This window comes from Dysidea avara, chromosome 11 (genome assembly GCF_963678975.1).
Source record: "Dysidea avara chromosome 11, odDysAvar1.4, whole genome shotgun sequence".
NCBI classification, from domain to species: domain Eukaryota; kingdom Metazoa; phylum Porifera; class Demospongiae; order Dictyoceratida; family Dysideidae; genus Dysidea; species Dysidea avara.
The window spans coordinates 12,450,627-12,463,335 of NC_089282.1; the positions used below are offsets into that span (position 1 = coordinate 12,450,627).

The 12,709-nt window shown below is 39.8% G+C and overlaps 1 protein-coding gene across 1 annotated transcript in view; it reads left to right on the plus strand.

The window, feature by feature from the left end:
• The first annotated feature begins 1,600 nt into the window (after window positions 1-1,600).
• Window positions 1,601-12,709, plus strand: part of LOC136237902 (long-chain-fatty-acid--CoA ligase ACSBG2-like) — a 12,656-nt gene continuing 1,547 nt past the window's right edge. Inside the window, exons 1-16 of the mRNA XM_066028154.1 lie at window positions 1,601-1,825; window positions 5,645-6,327; window positions 6,374-6,462; window positions 9,201-9,321; window positions 9,371-9,451; window positions 9,537-9,638; window positions 9,689-9,736; window positions 9,785-9,892; window positions 9,938-10,006; window positions 10,054-10,112; window positions 10,166-10,288; window positions 10,337-10,640; window positions 10,690-10,806; window positions 10,856-10,889; window positions 10,938-11,077; window positions 11,130-11,324. Coding sequence (XP_065884226.1) covers window positions 5,653-6,327; window positions 6,374-6,462; window positions 9,201-9,321; window positions 9,371-9,451; window positions 9,537-9,638; window positions 9,689-9,736; window positions 9,785-9,892; window positions 9,938-10,006; window positions 10,054-10,112; window positions 10,166-10,288; window positions 10,337-10,640; window positions 10,690-10,806; window positions 10,856-10,889; window positions 10,938-11,077; window positions 11,130-11,324 — 2,265 coding nt within the window. The 5' untranslated portion in view covers window positions 1,601-1,825; window positions 5,645-5,652. The remainder of the gene's footprint in view (window positions 1,826-5,644; window positions 6,328-6,373; window positions 6,463-9,200; window positions 9,322-9,370; window positions 9,452-9,536; window positions 9,639-9,688; window positions 9,737-9,784; window positions 9,893-9,937; window positions 10,007-10,053; window positions 10,113-10,165; window positions 10,289-10,336; window positions 10,641-10,689; window positions 10,807-10,855; window positions 10,890-10,937; window positions 11,078-11,129; window positions 11,325-12,709) is intronic.

The following is a 12,709-nucleotide window of genomic DNA, read 5'->3' on the forward strand; positions in this document are numbered from 1 at the left end:
CCATTGTCACACTAACACTTCTACAAACTTTTTTATTTAGTTATTTTATTTATTTTTTTTCATTCCGGCCCTAATGGCACTCCCATCCTCCCCGATCTCTAGCTAGAAGTTAAACCGGCTAATTTAATTTATAAAAGACAAAAAGCAGCTAAACCTACAGAGCCTACACAGACCTACAAAAACACCGCATGGACCGCCAGCATACACACAGCAAAACCCCCGGACAGGGGCCTTAAGAAGAAAGCCCTACAGACTACTGACCAAACTGCAGGGACTGTGGGAGCATGAAACAGAGTTCAACTCCCACAATGGCAAGCCTGTAAAACGCTTGCTCTGTTAGTGGAGGTATCAGAAGGAATAGGGAGGGATCGGGGAGGGCAAAAATGCAAGCTGTCACTCTGATATGGCTCTTACAGAAGCGGGTAAAGTGTCCCGCTTATTTCCATTAGCTGCTTTTTCAATCACGTGCTGGAGTTATTTAAATGCTATACAAGGGCGCCCGCTAATCCGTACGGAACAAGCAGGCGTCGTCGCCTCAAGTTAACCTGCGGTTAAATTTGTAATAAGATAATCATGATAATCACGTGATATAGAAATTTCGCGAAAATTTGAAAATTTCGCGATTGTAATAGCTATCGCGGAACTTTTACGTAACTTCTACATGCTTGTATCATAGATAATAGAGTAAAGGGATAGGAAACGCAAGCAATTTCCGGTTTGATTTCCGTTACGCGTGACTTGATAGGACAAGACAGTTTTGTGCTCAAGCATGAGAATTAGTGTTCTAAGCAGCGTAAATAGTAATCCAACAGACTACAGCAAGTATTTAGGCCTATGTGAGAGATTTTGGCGAGAGAATTCAGACCGTAGATTTTGTAACAAAGCGTATCGCATTAACCGTGGTTGTTACACGCTGTCACACTTTCGCTCATAGTACCTTCATGCCTCGTCCATACCGCTTCTTTTATAGCCGGTTCCACTTTCGAATTTTGTGGTAAACTAGGCGTGTCACCAACACAGTCTTTTACCGTTGCGTTGTACTGCAAGGTGGTTTAAACTTTTGGTTAAAAATGGAAGATACTTAGTCGTTTCTTCAAGCAACAGTTCCTGTTTTGCTCCGATATTTCCTCTGGTTCCCTCTGTTAAATGGTAAGGAATAGGTTTATCACAGTTAAAAGGATAGAATATATTTACGAAGAAAATAAAGTGGTTTAAAGTAATTTTTGGGCCGTTTTTTTCACTTTCAATCTCCTTTAATTTTGCGTATAACTTCCTTGAGGGTTGGTACCATCCTATTTCCCTCGATTACTTATTTGAGTTCACTGTAGCGAAGTTTCACAGTCGTTGGTTACAAAATTCTGTCGTTACAACAATTTGTTTCTCTTTGATACAAGCGCAGCAAGCGTAACGAGTATGTTCGTGACGTAATACACGAAATTCCAATAGAAGTGTACGTATTTTGTGACGTCACGTTATTGCGTTTCCTATCCCTTTTAAGTACTCTATTATCTATGCTTGTATATAAATTAGTATGCAAAATCAGCATCGCGAAACTTTTACGCCAGTATACAAAGTTAGTGCAATTCGCGAAACTTTTCCTACGCGTAACTTTCCCCGGCTACGGTACCGGTATCTATGGTCCTCGCTATGGTCTGATGGTGTGAGCAAGTACTATTGGGATAACTCCTAAACTCTTAACGGTCAAACTGTAATGGTGGAGATATTCCAAACCATAGGGTACGTAGTATATACTATCTATGTCCAAACGAAGTGTATCATCATCAATCAAGATATTCCAAACGAAGTGTTTCTTAGTACTTAAGAGGTTTGTTCAATACATTATAGTAATGTAGAACACCCTATATGATTCATGCAAGGATTTTTGTATATTGTGGTTCTTGTATGGTGAATTTTCTTTTCTTTTCAAATGTCACTCAAGATTAAACTGTCGATCAAAATATATTTTTAATAGGTTAATTAATGATTGGAATGCTTTGCCTGCAGTTGTAGTTAACGTAAATTCTGTAAATGATTTTAAATCCTTATTAGATAATCACTTATTTGATTCGAGATTTACTTTTGTATAATGGTTAATTGTACTTTTGTACATTAGCGTTATACCCTTGATGGGTTTTGCTAATCAATAAATAAATAAATACTATTGTGTGCAGATCCGGTATACAGGCTGTGCCTTTACCGGTACTTTAATCACAAGTACACGAAAAAATTTGGAATTTTCAACTAGAGTAGGGACCATAGCACACTGATAAAAAGTACTGAAACAAGTTGGAGTAGTCCATGATATTCAATCACTGTAAAACAATAAGAAGTGTTATATCCCTACTGTGTTCAAGATACCATAACGGAAATGCACAGTAGGGATATAACACTTCTTATTGTTTTCAGTGATTGAATATCATGGACTACTCCAACTTGTTTCAGTACTTTTTATCGGTGTGCTATGGTCCCTATTCTAGTTGAAAATTCCAAATTTTTTCGTGTACTTGTTTGTTAACTTTTTTTGTAAATAATTTTATTATGACTGGTGAACCCATGCATACCGCATCTGAAGAGGCGCCGCGCGCCCCAGCTATATCAATTATCGTCTGAAAAGTGAAGTATCCGTTACGCTTCTTTGTCAGCTATGTTCAACCCGTTACACAGCATTTCGAACCAAGAACTGTTCGAAAAGCACCTCTACAATCCACGCATTCCAAAAGAAAGAAATTGTGCCGTGCGCCCCAATCATCTATATAATAATTCTATAATTCTTTTCCGGCACTGCCCCGTCGTTCTTGGTCGGATTCCAATAGGATCGGTACCATTCAATTCTAAAATTTGAGGCACATCTTTTGATCCGGGATTGGTGGCGATTCGTTAAACTACGGGAAATATCCTTTAAACCACCATAGCTACCCGAGGAAGACACGAATGTGTCCAAAACTTTCTGGAGACCTTTATCGTGTTACCAGTCTTCCCCATCCCAGCTTACACCAGACGTTTCTCTCCCCCTGTGGACGACAGAACTAGAAACGGAAAATCGAGGCAGTAAAATTTTTAAACAAAAACTCCTCCCTGGTTTTTCCCCCGATTAGCTTCAAACTCGCTAGACCAACTACCCATCCAAAACAATGTGTCATAAGGTGGTTTTCGTGTCTGTCATTACGTGCTAACCTTGGTTGCGAGATACTTATCACTGTCAATGGCCATTATAAGTTTACGATACGCGTGTACGGCGTTCCGGTATACACGCGTTGCCAATAGAAAATCAGATGACGTATTGGTCTAAAAGCTTACAATGAAATAGGATCAATCACTTTTTCATGATTTAACCAATCACATCAGCGAATTTGATCATGTGATCTGGTGTGTACGCTATCATCCGGCCACTAATAAAAAATTTTTTGTATCACACCCACCAGTATAAAAGGAGAGTTTCGTAGTGGGTGTGGCAAGTCTATGAGCTATGATCGGGCTACTTGACAGTCTACAGAGGGAAGACTCACCGGGAATACACACTCTGCACCCTGCTGTGCTGTCCACTAGCACTGGATGAAGTATTTGCCGACTGCGACACGAATACAAGCAGATCAGTGACTACAGATAGATTTATAAAGGAGGATTACCAGCAACACCACTGCAAGGGAGAAGGAAACAGTCGTAATGGGTGTGGCAATTTAACGAGCTATGATCACTCCAATCAGGCTGCCTAACAGGAAGATTCAGAGGAAGAACGGAAGATTACTCTAATTGAACATACATCTACCTTACCAGGCTACGAATCGTGGACAATATGTGACCATATTTGCGAAAAGGGGTCTTCTGCACACATCCGATTTATCAACTTTGATGACTCATAACTTTTGAGTGGAAAAGGCTATTGACTTGAAATTTAGTCTAAAGTCAGCATCAACATAGCTTAGTGGATGGATAAAGTTTCAGGTTAATGTGTTTCTTGAGCACTGAGTTATGGTCTTCTGAGTTCATAGAATTGGATGTGTGTGGAAGACCCTTTTTGCAAATCCGGTCACATATCATGAAGTTGCTGTTGCAGTCTTCAATGTGCAGGGAGACACAGACACATTTTCATTCCTTGGTAACTCCACAGGGAGAGCTGAAACTTCTAGAAGCTCTATTACTTTATCTCCCTTGAACTACCCTAATCGCGATATCTACCCTAATAGAACACACACAACCTCTCTACGAACAATCAATTTTCAATCAGTCAATCTCTCTAGATTAACCACTCTTCATATGAAGGATTCATCTTGGTAATGCACCTTGATTCGGAAAGCAACAAAATACAACTCTTCTCTATCCAAATCCACATGGTTGTGTTGACCTTGCTCAGTACAGCTGATAAACTTGAATACCCATACTCAATACTGTACTGCATACACATTTGGTCATGCAATAAGTAAACATCACAATACCATGACTATGATGTAGAAATGGTGTTACAATTCAGTTACTCAAATTGACTACATAAATATACAAAATGTATGCGACAAAAGCAAGTTGAATTAGAACATAGCTCATTGTGGTGATGCATCAACTATTGGTAAACTGATCCTCATACCACACTCATACACTTTATGTTAGTTCATGCAACATCATCAAAATGAAGTTGAGTACATCCCTGCTGCTCAAAACTAATCTTTTTCATGTATGTGCATGGTTGTATTGGGACACATCTTGATACACCACCTTCATGAGAACTGTGTTCTGCATGAGTACTGCACAGATGTGCAGAAATTCCCTAACTCCACCAACATTATAACTAGATGTTACTACCACACATAATTGAGGAAATTATGCATGTACATCAGTAGCTAGCGTAATCATGTCTTTGTTGGTATGTAATGATGTGATTACCCTTGATCATTAGTAATGTACAAATTCACACAATAGGACATAACAATTGTCTTAGTATCACGCGCATTTTGCGCGGGTACCACTAGTATTAATTATCGTCTGAAAAGTAAAGTATCCATTACGCTTCACTGTAGGCTATGTTCAACCCGTTACACAGCAGTATGAATCAAGAACTGTTTGAAAAGCACCTCTGCAATCGAAATAGCCACGATGAAAAATACGGATGATTTCCGGCCATCACGTGCTCGCGCCAAATCAACACCTTTCCCTGTCAGCAAAGATGAATGGGACACAAAGGAGGACACTGGTAAGTCCATGAAGAATTCATTGCACGTACTGCGGTATGCCAAAAGGCACCTGTCGGGCCGAAGCGACGTCGAACAGTGAAAAAATCAAGCCCGTAGCCTTAGCCGTTATCGAGTTACGCTTGTCTAAAGGCATCAGTCAGTCAGTCAGTTACTCAGTCAGTAGAAAATTCCGTTGAATTATTTTTTTTTTAAATTCCGTAGCAACTTGTTGAAAGCGTTTCGGGTCGATCTGACAGCTTGTTTGGGCTTAGTTTTACCTCACCAATACTGCCTCATCGTCGTAAGGGAAAATCGAAGCTGGTTTTGGGTGATATTATTTTGTGGGCCACGCCTACTCCTTTGTGGTCCCTACTATACAGTTACTATCGTACTGTATGATAATCATAATCACAAGAGTTTATAATAATTATAACAATGTAGTCGTATGACTTGTTAGTGATAAGAGTGTATTGTGTTTTCAGTTTGAAGCATGTCGGATTCTAATGAAATAACACTGGAAACCACAGGAAAACAGCAGTCGTCAACAGAAGAGCAAACTGCAGAACAGACGACCACTGCTGAGGAAGAACAGCAGTCATCAGCAGAAGAGAAAGCTACCGATCAGACGGCCACTGTACCAGAGTCAGAAAAGAATAGTGAAGGTGACGCCACAACTGAAGCATCTAAACAAGACAAGCCAGCAACACTTGAGGCTGACAACAAGAAAGACGAAGAGCCAGCAGTGTTGGACACAAGCAAAGAACACAAGGAAACAAAAGATGAAGAAGAGGAGGTCACAGCAAAGCCTGAACAAGTTGAGTTAACAACCAAAGCTGATACAAAGGATGAAGACAAACCAACAAAAAGTGATGAAGCAAAGGAGGAAGAAGTTTCAGATACAAAAGAAGAAGAGCCGATGGTAACTAAAAAGTCTAAGAAGATGTATTGTCTAGATCCCACTGACACTGTGGATATTACAGTAGGAGAGTCTGGTATTAGGGCTCTGGAGCCGATAACCATCCCACAATTTATGAAGAGGACAGTCGATAAGATACCAGATGGAAAAGCGTTATGTTGGAAGAATAACAAGGAAGATCCATGGCAGAGTTTGACATATACACAATATCTGAAGCTTATCTACAATACTGCAAAGTCCTTTCTAAAGGTACTATATTATCACATGTAGCATGTGTGTATGTATTGTTCTGCAGCTTGGACTGGAGCCTTATCATTCAGTTGGTATTCTGGGCTTCAACTCTGTGGAGTGGTTTGCATCCAGTATGGGAGCAGTGTTTGCTGGGTATGAACACATGTGTAGGGCAGCGTTGAAACCGGGTCACTACTGCTGACCCGGATGACCCACTGACCCGGATGTGACCCGGATTAATTAAAGCTGAGGCGAGCAATAAGAGCTATGTTTCGAGCATTCGATTCGTGTTGAGTAAACAGGGGCGGATCCAGACTTGTAGAATTGCAACTTCAGCCCTAGCTGTAGGTTGAAATAAAAATCATCACCTACTAACAATAGCTACCCCTCACCATAGATACCCTCAGTTTTCGTGCTACACACTGCACTTACTAATAAATGGGCGTGGCTGAGCGTATGTTTGTAACGCGATAAGTGGACGTGACTCACGAAAGAGCTACGCGATAGCATTTATAAGTTTCCACGTCGTCAAACGACCAATTTCGTTTCTCACGTGATCCAATCTGGGTCAGACCCGGATAATTTGTAAACCGGGTCAGACCCAGATGACCCAGAGAAAATGTGACCCGGATGACCCGACCCGGTTTCAACGCTGGTGTAGGGTATGCATACGTAACTACGTCAAGTGCATGCAACCTGCAGTTATGCTTAATTCAGGACCATCTATGCTACTAAAAGACTACATGCATGTGCTACATGCAGACATAGGGCCAAGTACATGAGTACTTATACTTAAGTACACTTAAGTACAGACTTGATAGTACTTGTACTTTACTTGAATACTTTCTTAATTTCCCCAATATACGGTGTACTTGTACTTACACTCAGTACCTTGCAAAGTACTTGTAAGTACTGCAAACGTTGTACGTAGTTTGTACACAGTAGGAGTACAACGAGACTAACAAAATCGTATGAAGGTGCAGTTTACAACTTCTTGCAATTCTTCTAGTGCCTTCCCCAACCTTACTATCATACTATGTGTCATGTAGCCACGATTAATGATGTCATAGCATTCTGGCAAACAGAAACAATGCTGCTGTTTACGTCAGTGCATTTAAAGAGTTTAAGAGGGAGAATGGTTGACCAAACCCTGAAAGTACCAACCCCCCCTAGGCACACTTACATTCTATAATACATTGAATACAGTATATATTTTGCTACAGTGAATTAGTTACTCTCTTGATTACTGCTGGAATACTTGTACTTGGAAAATTCAAAAGTATTTGTACTTTACTTAAATACTTTTATGTACTTGGCCCCATTTCTGGGTACATGCATTCTTGATTTGTGACTGGATCTGTGAAAGGGGTCAAATTACCTTTTCAAATTCCCAACTTTGACTAATCATAACTCCTCACGTTTTTTATCCTATCACTTTCAAATTACACCACGCATTAGTGCTATCAAGAGCTCATAATATATATATACTGAGGAGAGTATCCTACTCTCATATACCCCTGTAGAAGGGCATATCATGAAGTTATGACGTAACGACAAGATGTGGTTTGTGACATGGGCAGCCATAAAAGTGCAAGAATTGTTAGCAATATTTCACACTCATGATGCTCAGGATAGCTGTATCCGCGAATAGCCTAGTCTTAACCCATGAAGGAATGATTGCAGTTTGGTGAGAAACACTTAGAGCTAGAGTTAATTTGGTTGCTAGTGAAATTGTTAGGCACGTGTCCAATCGATACCATGTTCAACTAATGACATCATTAATTATACAAAAGTGTTATGTCATAACTTCACAATACGCCCTTCTACAGGGGTATATGAGAGTAGAATACTCTCCTCAGTATATACAGTATGAACTCTTGGTGCTATGTTAGGGGTATAATGGGACCAAATTTCAGGGTAGTACCATATTCACACCCCTTTTTCGCAGATCCAGTCACATTTGATACCCCGCATTGACATGTTATCTGCACATGTTTGCATGTGTGTGAGTGAGTGAGTGTGGATGTTTAGGACGTATGCACCATTTGAGTGAATTAGGTAGGCTGGCAGATTTGTCATACAAAAATTGGTTGTCTTCTGTAACAATTAATAGTGATGCACTGATACCACTTTTTCACTACCAATCCGATACATTTGAGGCCAGAAATGGCCGATACCAATACTTTGCCCCACAGGCATTTCTCACAAGAAACAGCTAGTGATTTAGCTTACTAAACTCATTTGCTACTCTCATTAACTGCAGTTTGCTGGTTTTGTGGCTATCAATTATGCAAGATAATAGTTTATGGCTTCAATGAATCTTATTTCATGGCTTACTTCAGTTTCCACTGTACTAATAATGCTAGCAGCTGGCTTCTTTTAAGGAATTCATGGCTTATATCAGCTTTTGCTCAACTCCGTTCAATGCGCAAGGGGGTGACACACAGGCACTCACTGTAGGTAGATCTGCGACCACGGTCAAAGTCTAAGTCAAAGGTCAAAGCCACCAAAATTGTGCCAATTCAACGGTCAAGGGTAAAAGCTTCCAACCCACAATCGAAAAGTGCTGAAATATCGTCGCTAAATCACCGGTCAAAGGTTGAAAAAGGCTCTTAGTCACAGGTCAAAGCAAAATTTCGGCCGATCAAGACTTTGACCGCGGTCGCAGATCTACCTACAGTGCGTACCTACGTGACACCCCCTTGATGTGCTATGTATGCCGCCATCTTGATAAGTAATTAAATGACGTCATTCAAAGTATCGGTTGGTATCGGGCATTTATAGCTTTACCGATACAAGTCTGATACTGCCAAAATAGGGCCGATACCGATACTAGTATCGGTATCGGTACATCACTAACAATTAACTACTAATGTGTTCACTATCATTAGGGGACTGTCAACTGGTATGTACACCGCTAACAGTCCAGAGGCCTGTCACTACATTCTGGAGAACTGCAAGGCTAATATAGTAGTGGTGGAAAATCAGAAGCAACTTGAAAAAATTCTTGAGGTATATTTTGAAGTTTTGACCTGCCTTTTATTTGTGTGCACCATAATAGATTCGTGACAAGCTCCCTCACTTGAAGGCCATAGTTCAGTACAAGGGAGAACTCAACAAGGACTATCCTGATACCTACACTGTATGATGTTGTATTGTTGTGTGTACAATGATAGCCTATAGGTTAGTAATAGTGTGTGATTGAGTAGTTGTGTGTCTCCCTGTAGTGGGAAAAGTTTCTCGAGGTTGGCAAGGATATGGAAGATTCTGTGATTGATGACATCATCAGCAAGCAGGAACCAAACCAGTGTGCCATGTTGGTATACACTGTGAGTTGTATTCTAATGATTTAGAGTACCATATGATAACTCTCTTGTAGTCAGGAACTACTGGAAATCCTAAAGGAGTTATGTCAAGTCATGACAACGTGAGCTGGGCCATTTGTAACAACAGCATGTAATATTATGTTTCACAGTTAACATGGGTTGCTGAAGCTGTGCTTGACACCTTTGGAAGGGATCAATGGCAGTTTGGCCATGAGAGAGTAGTCAGTTATCTACCACTTTCTCACATTGCTGGAACGGTAGTGACTGTACAAAACTCCATCTGATTTTTAAGTTTGTTGTAGGTAACGGACATGTTCTTAGTTGTCCCAGTTGGAGGTACAGTGTACTTTGCTCAGCCAGATGCTCTAAAAGTTGGAAAATATTATCACACATATTCTTAAGGTGTATGCATACCTAGGGATCTCTAGTTGTGACCTTAAAAGAAGTTAGACCTACATACTTCTTTGGAGTACCACGGTATGAAACTTTATGTCTAGTGTACTAAGTTGTACTGATGGTATGTTTCTTAGTGTGTGGGAGAAAATGAAAGAAAAAATGGAGGAAATTGGTCGCACTCTTACTGGGTTTAAAGCAAAAGTTTCAGCGTGGGGAAAGGGAATTGGTCTACGTGGAAATCAAAACATACAAAAAGGGTAAGTAAAATACTGTTGATAAAGTTACTGAACTAATTTATTATTAAGGCAACCAGTTCCATGGGGATGGACCTTTGCAAACATGCTAGTGTTCAATAAGGTCCAGGATGGTTTAGGACTTAGTGAGTGCCGGAGGATGACAGTTGGAGCAGCTCCAATACATCAGGAGACACTCGAATTTTTCATGAGTGTCAACATGCCTGTACTGGAGTTGTATGGAATGAGCGAGTGTACTGGACCACAAACACTGAGCTTACACTCTGCTACCCATTGGAGAACTGGGTCATGTGGTAAATCTATGAGTGGAGCTGAGACAAAAATCGATAAGCCTGATGAGCATGGAGATGGAGAGGTAGAGAACAGAGTGATATTTATTGTATATGTTAAAATGTTGTGTGCAGATATTGTTCCGTGGTAGACATATTTTCATGGGCTACCTTCGTATGGAAGAGAAGACAAAGGAAAGTATTGATGATGAAGGATGGCTGCACTCGGGGGATATCGGTCACATAGACAGAGTGAGATTTGTAATACACATGTGCATTTAAACTATTTCAACCTGAACAGGATGGGTTCCTTTATATCACTGGTCGTATCAAAGGTAACTGGTAAATGTGTGATGGATTTGTGTAGTGTGTGTTGTGTGTAGAGCTGATCATAACAGCTGGTGGAGAGAATGTTCCTCCAGTGTACATTGAGAACTGTATCAAGACTGAAGTTCCCTTCTTGAGTAATGTGATGTTGATAGGAGATAAGAGGAAATTCCTGACATGTCTACTGACACTGAAGGTGAAGACGTGTTTGACCAGTAAGAGGCTAGTAGTGTTGTTCGTGTACATAGTGTGTTGTGGATCCTGATACTGGAGAAGCTACGGATGATCTCCAACCACAAGTGATCAAAATGCTTGCAGAGTTGGGTACCAACTGTACAACAGTGTCACAAGTGATAGAGACAGAGGACAAAACAGTGTTCAAAGCCATCCAGGACGGTATTGATCGTTATAACACTAACCTAATCATCTCTAATGCTCAGAAGGTAAAACAGACCACATTACCAGAATCCAACCAATCAGTGGTGAATTTCACCAGTGCCAATAATTTCCTTATAAATTTCTTGTTCATTGCTATACTGTATATACTGCTTGTATTCATTTGTACTACTGTAAATACCTTCCAAGTTAGCAATGCATGATTGTTCTATAAGGTTATTTATTTTTGCAGTGACTGTTATATTAGAGTATTTCAAGCAAATGGGATAGGATATGGTTACTCAATTTTTTTTTTATAAAGCAAATTCTGCACCTTTTGTGCTGGAATAATGTCCAACATGAATGCCCTAAGTTGCAATTATGATAATGACAATAGGTGCGAGTGAACATTAATATGGCTTGATAGCCGATACCATTCAACACCAAAAGGGCAAATATTTAATACCATATCTATAGAGTACTAATTTTTAGCATGGTAATAAACACTGTTTTATATCCTTACATATTTTACTTTGCGTGGGAGGATCAAAGCAATGCCACGTAGTGTATTGTTCATACAGTACTTATTAGCTGCATAACTGTACTGTAAGTCATACAGAACAATTATGCAGCTAATTGGGAAATACAATACAAAGGGTAGTTACTTCAGTACTGTCTGTTGAAACACTTACAACCAGGATCAAGATTCAATCAAGTGATCAAGGGGCTTTTGTACAATGAATCAAGCAATCAAAATGTCCACAAAAGTGATGATCAAGCACCTTTGAAAGCTAACTTAGCAAGCATGAAAATTTACTAGTATTTTACAGTAGATGATCAAGAATCAAGGCTCTTTTATAGGTGAAATCAAGTGATCAAGACAAAATTTTGATGATCAAAATACTTGATCCCAGTTGCAAGTGTATCAATTGGCAGTATGGAAGTGACTACCCTTGCAATACAGTTATATGGAGAATTGTTACAAAAACAACCCCACATGTTTGACACTGTAAATTGCTAAAACCAGCCAAAATAATCCTACGACTTGTTTTACAGCTAGAAAGAGATTGTATAAACACTTACTGATCATCTGATAATGAAGCTATTTAGACACAGCCACTTAAGACAGCACGATTGATCATGTGTGTGACATTGTAAATCACTAAAACTAGCCAAACTAATCCTATTTGTTCGTTCGAAATAGATTGTATAAATTCTTACTGATATCCTGATCACCGAAAATCACAATGATTTGAGTACTAGAGAAAATCGCTCCAAGCCAATTGACCAGGAAGTACAATATACCATTTAAAGCACCACCTATACTTGTGTGTAAGAAATTTCACCTTGTGCTGTATTAGCCTCTCGACACACTCCCTTGTGTTGTATTTTCCGTACGCACGTGCAATGGTGCTTTAACTATAACTTAGCATTCTGGGTTAAGTAAATTGTG